Source organism: Nannospalax galili, unplaced genomic scaffold (genome assembly GCF_000622305.1).
Source record: "Nannospalax galili isolate Female #2095 unplaced genomic scaffold, S.galili_v1.0 scaffold209, whole genome shotgun sequence".
NCBI classification, from domain to species: domain Eukaryota; kingdom Metazoa; phylum Chordata; class Mammalia; order Rodentia; family Spalacidae; genus Nannospalax; species Nannospalax galili.
In genome coordinates, this window is record NW_008360319.1 from 2957291 (window position 1) to 2975170 (window position 17880).

At 41.8% G+C, this 17880-nt stretch overlaps 1 protein-coding gene across 1 annotated transcript in view; it reads left to right on the plus strand.

Moving 5' to 3' along the window:
* The window catches only part of Prkcq (protein kinase C theta), a 106862-nt gene that overhangs the window by 58764 nt on the left and 30218 nt on the right, over positions 1-17880 (plus strand). Inside the window, exons 13-14 of the mRNA XM_029559680.1 lie at positions 14654-14745; positions 16820-16882. Coding sequence (XP_029415540.1) covers positions 14654-14745; positions 16820-16882 — 155 coding nt within the window. The remainder of the gene's footprint in view (positions 1-14653; positions 14746-16819; positions 16883-17880) is intronic.

Here is a 17880-nt window from a genome sequence, read left to right on the forward strand (position 1 = left end):
TCTTTTGGCTAACTGGCCTGAGAGTCTGTCTATCTTGTTTATCTTTTCAATGAATCAACTCTTAGATTCATTGATTCTTTGTATTGTTTTCTATTTCATTGTTTTCTTCATTTCTATTTCATTAATTTCTGCTCTGATTTTTGTTTTTTCTTCTTGTCTGTTGGGTTTGGGTTTCATTTGTTGTTGCCTTTCAGGTGTCTTGAGTTGCAGTGTTAAGTCACTTATTTGTGCTCTTTCTGATTTTTTAATGTAGGCACTTAGAATTATAAACTTCCCTCTTAAAACTGCTTTTTAAAGTGTCCTAGAGGCTTTCTTGTGTTGTATTATCTTTTCCATTTAGTTCCAGGAGTGCTTTAATTTCTTTCTTAATTTCTTCTTTGATCCATTCATCATTCAGGAATGTATTGTTTAATCTCCATGAGTTTGTGTAATTACTAGAACTTCTTCTGGTGTTGATTTTAAGCTTTATTGCATTTTGCATGTAATTACTTCAATTTTTTTATATTTGTTGAGGTATGTTTTGTGCCCTAGTATGTGGTCAATTTTAGAGAAACTTCCATAGGCCGCTGAATAGAAAGTGTATTCTTTGGTGTCTCTCTGTTTATTCTCTGTCCTATGGACCTGTTTATTGGAGATATCAGACTGAGTTGGGGTCAATCTCTGTCTTATAGTTCTATAGTACTGTTTTTATGAAATTGGGTGTACTAGATTTTGGTACACATATGTTCATGATTGTAATACCTTCTTGGTCAATTGTTCATTAGATCAGAATGAAGTGACCCTCTTTATCTCTTCTGATTAGTAGTAGTTTGAAGTCTATTTTGTCAGATATTAGAATTGCAATCCCTGCTTGTTTCCTAGTGCTATTTGCTTGGAATATTTTTTCCATCCCTTCACCTTAAGGTAGTGCCCATTCTTGAAGGGAGATGAGTTTCTTGTAGACAACAAGAAGGTGGATTTTGTTTCTTAATCCACTCAACTAGCCTTTGTCTTTTGACTGGGGAATTCAGGCCATTGATATTTAAGTTATCATTGAAAGATGTGTATTGGTTACCATCATTTTATTTCTGTTTGCATTCTTTGTCTAATTCTGTATTTCTGCAATTATACCTGTATTTAGCTTCTTCCTGTTGCTTCTTGGGTATAGCCATTCCTGTCTTCTGTCCTTCGTATTGTTTCAAGTGTCCCTGGTTTTATGGACATGAATTCTTTCAGCCTGTTCAAATCATGGAAGAGTTTCTTTCCCCTTCAACTGTAATAAACAGTTGTGCTGGCTAGAGTATTCTGGATTGGTCATTTAGATCTGTGAATACTTTGGCCCAGCCTCTTCTGACTTTCATAGTTCGCATTGATAAGTCAGCTGTAATTCTGAAGGGTTTTCCTTTATATGTGAGTTGCTGTTTTTTTCCTGCAGCTTTCAATATTCTCTCTTTGTTGTGTACATTTAGTGTTTTTACTATGATACAATGTGGGGAGTTTCTTTTCTGGTCCTGTCTATTTGGTGTTTTATGTGCTTCTTGCATTTGTATGGGGATGTCTTTCCTTAATTTTGAGAAATTTTCTTCTACAATCCTGTTGAAGATCTGGTTGATGTCATTTATCTGAGATTCTTCTCTTTCCTCTATGCCTATGATGCATATATTTGGTCTTTTTATGGTGTCCCACATGTCCTGCACACTCCATTCCTGTGTGTTTGAATTTTTCATAGTCTTTGTTTAAGGAGTCCCATTCTTCAACTTTATCATCCAATCTTGATATTCTGTTTTCCATTTCATTCATCCTATTGGTGAGGCTTTCTCCTGTCAATTAAAATTGGCTTGTTGAGTTTTTCACTTTCCTTCTCCATTGCAGCCTGAATTTTCTTCAGTATTTCTATCTCTTTTGTGAATTCAGTCAGAAGTTTATCTCTATTTCTCTTAGTTCTTTGAGTTGTGTGTTCTTTAAATTTGCTGAATTCTTTGATTGTATTTATGATTGTTCTTTTAAATTCTGTGTCCTGGTTTATCTCTAGGGGGTTCTCATTATTGAGCTCTTTTATAAGGCTGGTGGTATTTGGTGGGAACATACTGAGTTTTTCATATTATTATCTTTTCATTGTGAGTTTGGTATGTGGACTATTTTGTTGCTTGTGATTCTCACATGAAACTCAAGCCTTCCTTTGTTGAGTTGAAGTCTGATTCTGTTTGTATTATTGATGTTCCTTGGTTGCTTTCTGATTGGGTATGTATGAAAAGGTGGTTTGTATAGACTTCAGGTTCTCTCTTTTGATTTTTATATTGGAGGGACCAGATGGCTCCAGTCAGGACCACTCCAAGAGTGGGAAGTGGCTCTGGCTAGTTAGGAACACTTCAGAAGCCTCAGATGGATAGTGCCAAGGTCCAAGGAGAAGAGATGGGCGATGGGAGATAGATGTGCTGGTCCCTACTAGTCAGCAGGGAAGTCTAAGCCCTGGAGCAGTAGGAGAGACTGCAGGTGGTCCTAAAGCAGGGGATGGGGCACAGTGTGATCTGGGAAGCACATCCACTAGAGGCTGTGTTGGGTAGGAGTCTTCAGTGGCCTCCAGGTTCCTGGATTTCATCACATTATTAATGCAGGCATGGAAGTGCACCCCTTTCATTTCAGCACTCTGGAGACTGAGGCAGGAGGATCACCAAGTAAAAACCCAACCTGAGCTACACATGCATTCAAATCCAGTTTAGGCTACTTTGTAAGGCCCTTTCTCAAAATAAAAAGTAAGAAAAGTGCTGTCAATGGGGCTTAATGGTAGAGTGTTTGCTTAGCAAGCATGAAGCCCTAGGTTCAATCCCTAGTACCACAAATAATAACAATAACAATAACCTAAGTAGTCCAAGTTTTCCTGTTCTATCTCTCATAAAACTATTTCAAATAACAGGGCTTACTTCCAAAACTAGTTTGAAAATATTTGTTTAACATGGTGAGGATATTGTTTGGCTTTCTATTATAAATATTTTTTTCTTGGATAATAAAAATGAATTAAAATCTGCCTTCATTTGGGTCTCTCCTATGAATTAAAAGGGCATTCATTAATGAAAGATCCATCAATATTCAAGTTTGTAACTTCATATAAGAAGTGTTAACAAACTCACACCTCAAGTCTCTTTCAGTCCTAATAGCACATCTTTGGGTCCTTCCTAGGGTGATTTGAGTGACAGCCACTGTGGGTTTTAGAGGTGCCCATAAAGTCCCTCCACATGATGTCAGAAGGCAAAATGTTGGTGCTCAGAGATGTACACAGCTGCCCTGATTTGCTCACCTCTACTGTGAATTGCTTCAACACTGTCAGAATAATTCCTTTGAAATTTTTCTTTCATTAAAATATAAATAAAATGAAAAAAAAAAAAAAAGACCACTACTGAGTTTCAGTTTCTATTTTAGAACACACTAGACTCCACTTCCGGATACAGCACCAGGGCATGCATGAGTCAAGGCGTTTTGAAAAAGACCTTTAACAACCTGTCTTTGTGGCCCTTGGTTCCCCTTTTTGTCTCTAAAAGGACAAAGTTGAAAACTAGCACTTTAGAAATGTGTGAATCTTTTGTGGGGAAAATGTCATACTAACTGCAAGATCATTATTTGAAGTAAAAGGAAAACTTGTTCAATTTTTTAAAATTTGTTTTTCTGGCATGTCCACAATTTGAAAACAAAATCTGAACATTCCCAGGTGTTGAATTTCAAGCATCTTTTTTTTTTTTTGAGAAAGGGCCTCATCTAAACCTGTTAAGAACACTTCAATCCACACACTGTCTAGTTGAGCTGAGAGCCCTGGAAATAGTCAAAGTTCTATCACAAGGAATACAAAGAAAAATAATAAAGAATAAAAGAAAGAAAGCCACCCAAACCACATCCTGGAAAAGACTTGTTCCTGCACTAGGCCAGAACGATGCAGGCTGTGCCCCACTGGGTCCTGGCAGAAGGACCCCATTTTCTTCAAGGTGCTCCGGCTTGTTTCAGGAATCATGACTCACTCACTTAGAAGCACATCAACCACCCCACCCCCACCACAAAACTGTGCATTGGAAGGTAGATTTACAGTTTATCAAATTTTGCAGCTTCAGAGTTGATTTATGGTACATTAATATTGTACTACAAAGTTTGCTTGAAATGTCCTGTCAAATGTCACAGAGGATCATGGGACAGATGAACAGCTACGCAGAAGTTCTTTAGCATGTAAAGCAAACAATGCCCTTGAAGTGCTGGAAGCCTGCTCTGCCTGCTCTCTTTTTTTCATGTGTATGAGTGTACTGCCTGCGTGTACGTAAGTGCACTCATGTCATGCAATGCTCTCAGAGGTCAGAAGAGGGCTTCAGATCCCCAGAACTGGAGTTGTTAGCCGCCATGTCAGTGCTGGGAACTGAACCTCAGTCGCCTGCAAGAGCATCGAGTGCTCTCAACCACTGAGGCATCTCTCCAGCCCCTCTCCCTGCTTCTATACTCACAGATACTTTCTCATCTTTCTGTGACTGTTTAATTTCTTCAGCACACAGTACTTGTAACAAAAGTGAATATGCATAGTTCTCACTATAGGTCAGGCCAGGGCTCAGTATTTTCTTTGTATTACTTCTTCACTGTTTCTCTGGATTGGTTTGGTTTGGTTTGGTTTGGTTTGGTTTGGTTTGGTTTAGTTTGGTTGTTTATTGGGATAGAATTTCTTGTAGCCTAGGCTGGGCCTAATCTTGATCTGGCTATGGAGCCAAAGTCGACCTTGAACTTTGGCTCCTTCTGCCTTTGCCTTTCAAGGACTTAGGTGATTACTCCTGGTTTGCGCAGCACTAGAGATGGAGCCCAGGGCTTTGTGTGTGCTCAACAAGCTGTCTACCAACTGAACTATATCTCTAGCCTGTTTCTTGTCATTTCAGACATGTACCATAGCTCCCCTTGCTCTGAGTGGAATTCCCAGCTCTTTCCACTGCTTGCCATGGAGTATATCCCAGTGTACAACTGACTTCTGTTCTCCAATATCCATATTATTAGTACACAATCTTAGCTATTAGAGTACTGTTACATAGATTTAACATATGACACTCTGGAAGGAGTGATGATCTACTTAGATTTTCCTTTAAAAACAAAACTCTAGTTCTAATTTTACTTCTTCAGATATTGCAAACCTTATATAAAATTGATTAACTTTTCTTATATAAAATTGATTAACTTTTAGCCTTTGAAGAAAAATGATATCTAGGAAAAATAGATATAGTTCTTTCCCTTCTTCCCCCACCTTATTTTCCTGGAGAAGGCATCTATGTTCCCAAGGTCATTTAAATGATATCTGTCAAGTGTTCCACGCATTTTCAATGTTCATTGTTGCGGCTTTGATGAAGTCATTAGCTAGTTCTTTGATGCTGTAAAGTTTTTATTTATCCCAAGTGTTTGACAGCAGTTCCTTTAGTTATTTGACACATGACTAGCTCTATTTTCCAACCTCTTTCTACTCATTCTCTTACTTGGCAAAAAGAAACATTGCAGAGAAAACAATACAGAAACTAGGTCATATTAAGTAGCTTCTGAGTTCTCTTTTACAGTCTCCTCTTTGTTAATTCCAACATGTTCAAAAAAATGCCTTGTCTACACCTCCTCTAAAGACTCAGCTTGTGTTTTAAATACTGATATATTTCCACAGCTCCAAGACTTGTACCTTTTCTAAATGATGTTTGTAGAAGTAGCACGATTATGAAAGTTATGCAATTGATTTTGTTAGATCAATCACTTCAATTGCTCTTTAATCGTCCTTCCTTTGTATTATGAATATAGATTTGTGTTTTAATGGTGTTTATCTTTTTAGACATTTCTTGTCTTATTCTGTTTTGGAAGAATTATTATATTTGTATTACTTTGATTAAAGTAATTTAAGGCATTTTTAAATCCAGAGTTTTTGTGTATGTAAGGCTCATGTAGCCCACACTGGTCTCAAACTAGCTGTATAAATTACAACGGCCTTGAACTTCTTCTCCCCTTGCCTACACGTTCCCAGTGCTAGATTATTGCTGTTTGCTGTCACACAACTGGTTTATGTCTTGCTGGGCCTGAACCTAGGGCTTTGTAAATGCTAGGCAAACATTACCAACTTAGCACACCCTCAGCCACCCAAATGTTTCTTTACATCAGTTAGCTGACTCTACCACTCTGTATCTGGCCATATTTTCTTTTGAGTATCTTAATTGTAATAAGATCATCAACTTAGATGTACTACAAAGGATACTCTTATGAATTTGTCATTAATAGCCTAAATCTGAACAAGAATCACAAACCCCCTGGCAAATATTGAGGATGTACATGATTTAATTATAGGGTAGAAAAAGAACCTCATCTGTGGAGAAAAAGGCACTACTTACAATTTCTGAGACCTAAGACTCAGGCTGTGGAGATGGCTCAGAGAGTGATAAGTGTTTACAAGTTTGAGGGCCAGTCTTTGGATCTTAGGACCCATGTAAAAGATTGGTGTGGCCATGCATGCCTATAACCCCACGGCCTTGGGTAGCGGAAACAGGAGAATCTCTCGGATTTGCTGGTTGTTAGGCTAGCTCAAGGTTTAGTGACAGACCCTGTCTCAGGGGAATATGCCTGCAGAGGCCAGAAGAGGGTGTCAGATCACCTGGAACTAGAGTTACAGACAGTTGTTAGCTGCCATGTGGGTGCTGGGAATTGAACCTGGGTCCTCTGGAAGAATAGCAAATGTTCAAATGTTCTTAACCACTGAGCTATCTCTCCAACCCCAACCCTGCCTTAGCCTTCTGATGAGTGCTGAGGTCACAGGTGTGTACCACCACATCCAGCTTTTTTGAAATATCATAGTAGTGATAATTTAGTAACTTTAAATATTCAGCAAAAAAGGTCATCTTCATATTAAACTCCTGTTCCAGAAAGCTTGTCTTTTATATTAAAAGACCCCTTCCTGGGATGCTGGTAAGCCACACATTTCTCAATTTGTGTCTATATGAGTCATAAATATAAGAACATCTGACATTTATATAGGACACAGTATGTTTTGGGCACATTATATATTTGAGCTCACTAAATCTTCATAGCAACCTATAAAGTGGACATCATTAGCATCCACATTTTATAGACAAGGTGATGGAGGGACCCAGAGGGATGACTGGCACACTGAAGGCCAAACAGCCGAGACACGAAGGAGCCAGGACACTGCTATACTGCATCTCCTCAGGGACCGAAACGCACCCAGGAAAACCATTTTAAAATTCATGAAACATACTTTTAGTTGCACTTTGATTGCAAAGGAAAATAATTGGTTAGTTAATCAAGAAGAATCTATGGGACAATTAAGCCAGTAAATACAACTGAACCCGAGTCCCTCTTGCAAGGTTCAGACCTCTAGAAACTCGGGCAGGTTATTTCCAACTCACACTAATGAATCTATGAGGTAGTGAATTTTACTAATTAGGTTTACAGTACAATGTAAACAGGCCCGGGTGAGAGAGCTCGCTGGTTTACAAAGAACTATTTATCTCTGTTTTTCTGTCTCCCTCTCCCTTGTGCACACACACACACTTGCACTCACACACATATGCTGTACATTTATATATAAAAATAGAAAATGATTACCTGTTGAATTTTATGGTATATCTTTATGAAAAAGAAATAACCTTGTTTTCTAGATAGTTTAATAAATTAAAAATGAAAGAAAGAGAAGCCTGGTGGCATGTGCCTGTAATTGCAGCACTCGGGAAGCTGTGCAAGAATACTGTGAGCTCAAGGCCAGCCTGGGCCACACAGCAAGAACTGTTTCAAAGAATGAATGAATGAATGAATGAATGAGTGAGTGAATGATCTATTCCACATTCAAAATTGTCCCAGCCTTCTACATTACCAGCATACCTAAGCATTAATTTAGCAGTGCCATTACAGGGTTTGGAAGTATACCACAGAGGTCTGAGTGAAGTGCCCCAGACCAGGAACGACAAGCCTCACCACCCCACTTCAGGACTGGGTTGCCCTCAAGTGTGAACTTTGGTAGTCCTGACTCCAACTTCAAGTCTTCAGTGAAGCCCAAGACCCTCCCCTTCCTCACAGCCACAGAGGCGCGAGTGCACAAAGGGCTACTCTCACCCTTTCCACTTCTCACCTCAAACCTTGCGTTGGCAGGACAGCCCTACAAGATGACTTCTGCATTTAAGAATGCAACCCTCCGCTGAGGCAGTCCACTCTCAGAGGGGATCTCTGCCTCCTCCTCTGACCACAGTGAACCTCAGTGAACCTCAGTGCACTGACAGTGTAATAAAAAAACGGGAGAAGTAAAATAATAAAATTAAAAAGGATGGGGGTCACAAAGGCAAATCTAAGACAATGGGTTTGAAATAGCTCAGAACCGGGCTAGGGAGATAGCTGTTGCAAGATGCCTTGCAAGCATGAGGACCTGAGTTCAAGCCCCAGAACCCATCATGTTAAAAAAATAAAAATGAACAAATCAAAAACGAGCCTGATGGCACAGGATTATAATCCCACTCTGGGGAGGCTGAACAGGCAGGTTCTTAGAGCTCACCAACCAGCAGCCTAGCCTGCTTGGCAAGCTTCAGACCAACGGGGACCATGTTCAAAAGGAAGGAGAGCCTGAAGAATGACAACCCGGGATATCCTCCAACTGCCACACACATGTGCAACACTTACATGGACACCACACACACATGAACACACACATATACTCACAAATTAGCTTAGAGTACCTTAAGAGACTGGGCTCTTGAAAGCTACTGAAATTACTAACACTTCTTATATTTTTTAGTTCTTTGATTCACAAGATTTATTTTTTCAGTCTTTTTGAGACAGGGTCTACCTGTAGCCCCAACTGGCTTGGAACTCAGTATGTAGACCAGGCTGGCCTCAAATTCAGAGAGATCTGCCTGCCTCTGCCTCCTGAGTGCTGGGATTAAAGAAAGGCATGCACCACCACACCCAGCTCAAAAGCTTTATTCTTATATATGTTGTACCCTCCCCTTTTCTTATCTTTACCAGAATAAATCACTTTCATAACTAAAATTTGATATGGATATTTAACAAAAACTAAATACAAGGGAATTTAGATTTTTAAATTCTAAAAAGTCCCAAAAATATGTCATATTTTCTTTATTTTATTTTTTTTAATTTTATGTGTGTGAGTGTTTAACCTGCATATATGTGAGTGCATCTCTGTGTGTAATGCCCAAGGTAGCAAGAAGAAGGCATCAGATCTCCTGGGACTGACATTACAAAAGGTTGTTAGCCACCATGTGGGTGCTGGGAACTGAACCTGGGTCATCTGCAAGAGCAGCCAGTGCTCTTAACCACTGAGCATCTCTCCAGCCCTGTCATATTTCCTTTAACTAAGGGATGAAAGACATTTGTAGAAGCCATGGGTAAAACAATACTTTGCATACAGCTACATGACATTCTCTGCAAATCCACTAGGCTATTTTGAATTTTTGACAGAACAAAAAATGTATATTTAAATGATTCTGCAAGAATATAACAAATACATTTGTGTGTGTTCTAGTTTCATTTTTTGTTGCCATGATAAAATAACCCTGACAGAAATCAGCATGGGGAGGAAGAGGTTTGCCATCAGCTTATAGCTCTCCACTCTATAGTTCAGGAATGCCTGCCTATGGGATGGAGCTGCCGACAGTGGGCTGGGTCATCCCACATCAATTGACTTAAGATAATCCTCCACAGGCCACCCCAATATAGACAATCCAAGCCTGACACTTTTCCCAGGTGATTCATGATAATGTCAAGTTGACACCCATCATTCTGTGTGTGTATGTGTGTGTGTGTGTGTGTGTGTGTGTGTGTGTCTATGCGTGTGCCCACATACACACACCACAACGTTTGTGTGGAGAGCAGAGGATAACCTAGAGTGTTGGTCTTCACCTTCCACCCTATTTCACACAGGATATCTTGTTCCCAGCAGTGTATTTCAGACTACCTGACCTAACTTCTAGGGATCCTCCTATCTCCAGCCACTGTGTCCCTGTAGGAGCAGTGTGATTACAAACACACTGCATCAGGTTTTGGGGATCCAAACTCAGGTCCTCACACATGGGCATCTATCTCCGAGCAAACCCATAAATGTGTATTTTTAAGCACCAAGAAACTAATAAAAATAGAGCCCCAGAAGTTTGAGTAACCATCTAGCAACAGAATATCAGCGTTGATTGTTGACATCAAGCGGTCTTCAGGAAATCACAGACGTGTAGTGAGTGTTGTGGCCCTCTCAATTTTGGAGCCTCGCACACAGGATGAATTGTATGCCACAAGTATATGTGTAAACCAGAAAACTGGGTAGTCAGTAAATGACAGTGAATTTCACATCAAGTCCTCACTTGTTAGCTAGGAGCCTTCAATATTAGTCAATGAATTCCTGTTTCCAAGACCCCTCATGCAGTTGCTCTTTCAAACCAGTTGAATCTTGCTTCTCTCACAGGATGAGCATCACTCAGTGTTTTCTTGTTCCATTAATAAAAGCAGTGAACAATGGAAGGACGTTCCAAGGACACAGTCTGAAGTCCTCCAATGACTTTAGTAGGAAGCCTCCCTCCTAGGTCTGCTGACTTTTCCATCAACTAGACAATAACAGAAGTGCCAAGAATCTTAGTGTGTTTCCTCCTACAGGGCCTAGTTGAGTAAAGAAACCTTTATACATTGTGTGTGTGTATGTGTGTGTGTGTGTGTGTGTGTGTGTGTGTGTAAGAGAGAGAGAGAGGAGAGAAAGAGAGAGAGAGAGACAGAGACACACAGCGAGAGACAGGGGGAGGGAGAGGGGAAGGGAGAGGGAGAAATGTGCCAGAGTCAAGTCAACTCTTCTATCTGGGGAGCAGCTCAGGTCCTCAGCCTCGGCCTTTTCCTGCTGAGCCATCACACCAGCCCCAAGAGACTTTCCTAATGTAGAATTCACTCTTCCAGAGAACCTCTTGACAAAATGCCATGTGTGCCACCTAAACAGATTCCACATGCTGAGAGTGCAGTGATATTCCCAGGGAACAAGGCCTACTACTTTGCCTCCATTCTTTCTTGGAGTGTCCTCTGAGCAGCTCCGTTTGAGTTCTTTCTTGAAGAATGAGATGCACATTTTACTTTTATTTGTGTATGTGTGTGTGTATGTGTGTGTGTTTGAGAGAGAGAGAGAGAAAGAGAGAGAGAAAGAGAGAACCATCTGTGTGGGGGTGTCTGCAGAGGCCAGAAGAAGGTATCAGGTCCCCTGGGGCTTGAGTTCCAGCTGGTTTTGAGCCACATAATGTTGGTGCTAGGTACTGAATTCGGATCTTCTGGAAGAGCAGGAAGCTAAGCTAACCACTAAGCCATCTCTTCAGCCCTGAAATGCACATTTTAGAAACAAAATACAATAAACAATCAAAAAGGTCTTCTCTTAGGCTAGGCATAGTGGCACACGCCTTTAGTCCCAGCATTCGGGAGGCAGAGGCAGGCAGATCTTGGATAGCCTGGTCTACATAGCAAGTTCCAGGCCAGTTGGGGCTACAGGGAAACCCTGTATCACAAAAGACTGAAAGAAAAAAGTCTTCTCTTGTGACCTTCATTGTCTATTCAAAACAGAACAAAGACACATTCTCTTCTGACCTAGTCTGCCGTTCCTACCATGCCCATAATGGAATTAATTTAAATATTCCAGTGTAGCAGGTCATGGAGTACCCAAAATACCTGTACAAGGGTGCTTGCTCTCAACCAATACCCAAACGCTGCAAGCATACTGTGCTGGATAGCTTTAGTGTCAACTTGACACACCTGGGTTGAGGGAGCCTCAATCAGGAAATTGCCTCTATTGGACTGGCCTGTGGCCATGTCTGAGGGGCATCTTCTTGATGAGTGATGTGGGAGGGCCCAGCCCACTGTGGATGGTGCCACCCCTGGGCAGGTGGGCCTGTGTTGCATAAGAAAGCAGGCTGAGCAGGGGCCAAGGGAGCAAGCCTGTAAGCAGCATTCCTCCATGGCCTGAGCTCCAGCTCCTGCTTCCAGGTTCCTGCCCTGAGTTCCTACCTTGGGCTCCCTGATGAACTGCGTGCGACCTGGGAGATGTAAGACAAATAAACCCTTTCCTCCCCAAGTTGGTACTGGTCAGAGTGTTTTGTCACAGCAATGAAGAAGCAAACTAAGACACATACCAAGGGCATCTTGGGCAGAAAAGTCCCCTGTCATTTGCTTCCAATTTTCTTGGGGAAATACGATAGGCTTTCAGGAAGCCACCTGTGACTCTCCCCTCTGAGAGACATTGAAATAAGGCTCGCTGCTGTTCTTTAATTATATTTCAAATATGTATTATTTCTGAGCTGTCATCTCTCCTAGGATTTTATAAGCATAGCATCCTTTTGCTAATATTTATTACCTAGAAGAGCTATATAAATCTCGGTGCAGTGTACCAAATAGTCACTGCCTGTTAATTTAATCTTTTCCCAAGAAAAGAAAAAAAAATACAAAATAGATGATGTTTAGACAAGGTTCCCGTGGATACATCCCATTGAAGTCCTGGCCCTTTGAGGTCCTGCTCATGCTGGGGAAGTCATGAATGATTGCAGTAGGCAATCAAGGCAAGCCTAGACTACAGAACAAAACTGTGTGTCAAGGGAGGAGGGAGGAAAAGAGAGATGGGCAGAGAAGCAGGGAGGGAAAGAAGAGAGGGAGAGGGGAAGGAAAGACTCTAGGAGACAGACTAGAGGAGCAGAATGGAGTCACTTGGGACCCTCAAGAAAGTAACTGGGTCCTCCTTTAAGTTCCCAACTTTGAGTCCTCAAGCCTAGACTACAGAACAAAACTGTGTGTCAAGGGAGGAGGGAGGAAAGGAGAGATGGGCAGAGAAGCAGGGAGGGAAAGAAGAGAGGGAGAGGGGAAGGAAAGACTCTAGGAGACAGACTAGAGGAGCAGAATGGAGTCACTTGGGACCCTCAAGAAAGTAACTGGGTCCTCCTTTAAGTTCCCAACTTTGAATCCTTGTCACAAGGATGATGTATGGAATATGTGGGATGGGGTTGAACTTTTGTCTCTAGGCCCCTTTATCCACTTTTCCCAAGTCCAAATTGGGTTCTATAAATTGTGAGATCCAAACATTGCAGGGCTTTGTAAGTATCCTAACACTAAAAATCATTCTCCTGAGCATTGCTATAGATGGTCTTGAAGGATGGTTTTGGCAGGCTATGCGTGTTCATGTGTCCAGGTTTATATGTGTGCACATCCCCGTGGAGGCCAGGTGTCAACCTCGTGTGTCATATCTCAGGATCTCTCCACCTTGTTTTATTGAGGCAGGGTCTCTCACTAGGACCTAGTTCTGGTCAAATAGGCTAGACTGGTTGGACAAGGCACCCCAGGAATCCACATGTCTCCACGTCCCCAGTGCTATGTTTACAAATGCTTACCACCATGCCCAACTTTTTCAGGTAAGTGCTGGGGTTCAAACTCAGGTCCTCATTCTTGCATGACAAGCACTTTATAAACTGAGCTATCTCCCCAACCCCCTAGAATACCTATGTTTTTAATCATTCATTCCCAGAGAACGAAAGGGAGCTGTCAGCATCATGGCTTGCAGAAGGCCAGTAGAGTTTTTAGTAAATAGATATTGAAAGGTATTCACAAAGTAATCACAAGAAGAAGAGCTTCAGACATGTTCCAAGGAAAGTGACCAGTCTTGAGTCATGTCTGAAATGTCAATGTTAAATCACAATTATTTCAGCTGAGAATTTTGGCTTGTCCACAAAGGACAAAAAAAAAATTTTAAAAAGCCAAAGAGATACTGTGGCTAGAGGATTGGAATCTGGAAACTAAGTCTGGGGTCAACTTTGGAAAAAGGCTGGTGGATAATTCAGCTTTACTTGAATTATCAAGATAATTGCCGTGACATTTAACTTCCCTTGTTCTGGGAAATGTGGCCTCAGTACACATGGCAGGCAGTGAATGTCACCATGAGACCAGAACACTTTGAACCATTACCTTGTCTGTCCCCCGCCCCATTAGTCTCACTTCAAGATATAAAGGTTAATTCTGTTTTTAAAAAATCATCCAGTTGAGGTTGTTAGGTGCGAATTCATATCCAAGCACACTAAGTGTCCCCACACTCTGTGGATTAGCGACTCTGTGACTCTTAAAAACTCTTAAGTATTCAGGATGCTCAAAGGGCTGTAATGATTTTCCTTGAAGAAATATTGTCTGACACCATTACAGGCACATGATCTGGTTGGAAGCTTGGGAACTCAGATATCTGATACTCTTACCCACAGCCTGAAGATCACCAGGCTTTCTGTTGACCTCTACCCTGTGAGAAGCATATTTCTAGAATCAGAGCTGTGGATGCCCTTATTTACAGTCAACTTCAACAAATGCATTATCCACACCCACTAAGTGGTCCACACTGTCCCATCATCCAGCAGACAACTCTAATCTAATTCTTTCTCCCCTGGCATCCCACTGGCTGGATCAGAGCACACAAGCCCCTTAGCAGGTGTTATCCATCCTCCCACAGGGATTCCTTGGGTACCTCTGGGTTCAGAAATACCATTCAGCTAAATTATTTTGACAATCTTTGCATAAGACATTTTAAGACATAATTGGTTTTTCTAAAATTGTCTAATATGTTTGAAAAGTCATCTTTATTTTCTTTCTTTCAGAGCTAAAAATTAGGACTGTTTTTTTACCCCCCTAGGAAAACCTCTTTTTTGTGATGGAGTATCTCAACGGAGGAGACTTAATGTACCACATCCAAAGTTGCCACAAGTTTGATCTTTCCAGAGCCACGTAAGAACCCTGCAAGAACCTGGGAGATTTCTATATGCATGGCAATTTGTGTGTACCTGCCACACACAGACTATTTTTCCTGTGTGATTTTTTAAAAGATTCATTTTGTCAGTCATTTATTTGTTTCTTTTGTGTGTGTGGGTGTATGCCTGAGTTTATGTATGCGCACCATGTGCTTGCAGTGCCAAAAGATGGTAGAAGATGGCATCAGATGCCCTGGAACTGGAGTTACAGGTGATTGTGAGCCATTCAGTGGGGGTGCTGGGAGCCAAACCCAGATCCTCTGTGAGGACAGCCAGTGCTGTTAATTGCCGAACTATCTCTCCATCCTCCTCAAGCTGGTTTTCCTGCTTCTCTACTTGGTATGCCTAGGTCCCAGAGCAAGATAAACACTGGGGAAGAGTGTCAAACTAGCCAATAGTTTTCCTAATAAAAACGAAATCCAGGTCTGTCTTGTTCCCCGTGCTGCCGACAGTTAGATTTTACGAACCGCCCCAGTTCATCAAGCTCCTAGCTCACTGAGCACAGAAGCAGTCAAATGAAGCACAGATCTTCCAGGTGGCCCTGAGGTTTGAGCTGCAGTCTGTCATGGGGAAACTCAGTGGGAAGGTGTAAACCCTTCATCCCCTGAGGCATGAGAAGCGGGAAACTACAAGTGCACTTCCTGTTTGAGAGTAAATCCCCCTCTTCTCTGGAATCAAGCACCCAGAGGTGCATGTGAGATGGAACCAGCTTGTGTTTACCCAGTAGGACAGTGGCTAGGTCCCAGGCATCTGTAAGGGTTGTTATCCCCACACCCTATAGTCCTGCTTCCCTCCTCATGAACTCTATCTAACATGCAAGCAGAAGTAAAGACTGAAATTAGGTTCATTTGAAACTGATATCTAGGGTTGGCAAGATGGCTCAGTGGGTAACAGTGCTTGCCACCAGACCCGAAGACCTCAGTCTCATCCCCAACACCCACAAGTTATCCTCAGATCTCCACTCATGGCACGTACACACACACACACACACATACACACACACACACACACACATACACACACACACACACACACACAAAATAGATTTTTTTTTTTTTAGAAAAAGATAGCTATAGGCTAACTTTTTGTGCTTGATGCTTGCCTATCAAGCTCTTCATGAACACTAAAAGTGGTTTAGTCTGAACTGTGGTGAAAGATGGGCTTGGCCCACCTGCTCCTACAAAAACCCAACCCTAGTGGGGAGTACTTGCCAATCACACTGCCTCCAGGCACCTTCAGCAAAGTACCCAAGGATTATTTTATCAGGTTTCTGCAGCAGAAAAATCACTGGGCAGTGTGTGTGTGTGTGTGTGTGTGTGTGTGTGTGTGTGTGTCCCCTTTCCCCTACAGTTCTGTAAACTGGAAGCTTCCTTGGACATCTGCCGTCCATCTATTCTGTCCTAAGTGCTTTCTGGGAGTGAGAATTTTGCATTCTACCAGGAGACCCATCAAATTTCACTTTTAGGAAGCTCTCCCTTATATCTGACTTGATCCCACTAGAGATATAAACTCATTTCCTTGAAGCCTGTCACCACTGAAGATGAAGACAACTTATCACCTTCTATCTTCTAATATCCTTTTCTCCACTTCTCGGGCTGTATCTGCGGCACACGCTAACATCATCGATATGAAAGTACAGCAGCTGGATCTGTTGGGAATGGCCTGGCATACAGCTGTGGTGGTGGGCTCCAAGCAGGATTTCAAATAAAGGACGATGTTATTTTCCTACTATATTTAATGTGTGTGTATGTTCATTAGTGAAAGAAAATGATGATGTGGACACTGCAGTTTAAAATATAAGAATAAGCAACAGATTCGGGGGGTGTTAACCAACTTTTAGTTTCTCTCTCAGTGCTAACAATGGAAATGTTTGAGCCTTTGCATTCTTAGCCATAGAATGAACGGTATCTTTCTTGCTGGAGTTAACCAAAAGTGTGTGTGCGTGCTGTTTTGTTGAGCGCTGAGCATGCATAAAGTATCAGTCTGGGTTTGGGTGCTTTATTTCCCTCGATTCACACATTCATGTTACATCTTGGCTGTCTTTCCCACAGGTTTTATGCTGCTGAAATCATCCTTGGCCTGCAGTTCCTTCATTCCAAAGGAATTGTCTATAGGTAAATTGTGTGCATTGGAAACAAATACTAAGCTGTCTTATTTAGTTTCATGACCCAGTTCATTTAAGCTTTGCAATTGAGTCATGTGAAATGCTCATGGAGAAAGGTCCCCACCCAGAACCCTTGTCTACCGTGATTACATAATGATTTGGTTGACAACCAAGTAAGAAATTCTAACCTCAGAAGCAAGAAGGTCTTAGTCTGACTTTGCCTTTTCCTCTGGCCCTTTCTTGGGCTCTTCCTTTAGCCTCCTTTCTCTGTCTTTGCTTTCTCTCTGGTACCTATTGTTCCTTCTTCTGTCATTTAGCCCTTGTGCCTCTTGCTTTGACTCTTCTTTGGGTCACCTAGAAATGCTTATGCAGTCCTTCCTTCTGGGTCAGGGAAGGAAGCTCTTTCTGGAAGGTTCGTCCGCCTATGAAAACCTGCAACTCTGTGTCCTATGGAAGTTCACAGGACACCTCAGCTGCCCTCTTTCATGAATTCAGAATCACTTCTGTCTCTGTCAGAGCTCTTAGGTGGGTGCTGTCATGCTTGAGTCTTCTCAAAACACAGTTGGCATGCACTTAACATCCAATCTCCAAAAGCCTAGCTGTTGGGTTTCCAGCTCACTATAGATGAGGGAAGGGTGATGGAGAGAAGGCAGCTGAACTGCCAGAAACCAGCACAGGGACCTCTTCTGGGACAATTCAGTCTTGACCTGGAGTCATCAATAAAGGTACTGTTGTGCTCCACTCAGCTTGTTGCAGAGAGAAAGCTTCACAGAGCCTTGGTTAACACTGAGGCTTTGGAGTGTATCGAGCATGATCCCACTATCTGAACAAGTCACACAGCAAGGAAGGACACCTCGTTTCCAGAAGTGTCCCAGTGAGGGATGTTCTTTATAACATTGCAGAACTGCAGACCCAGGAGGTCTGGGAAGCCAGTCTTCTTAAGCAGATTCTTTGACTGTAAAATATTTGTGTGTGTGTGTGTGTGTGTGTGTGTGTGTGTGTGTGTGT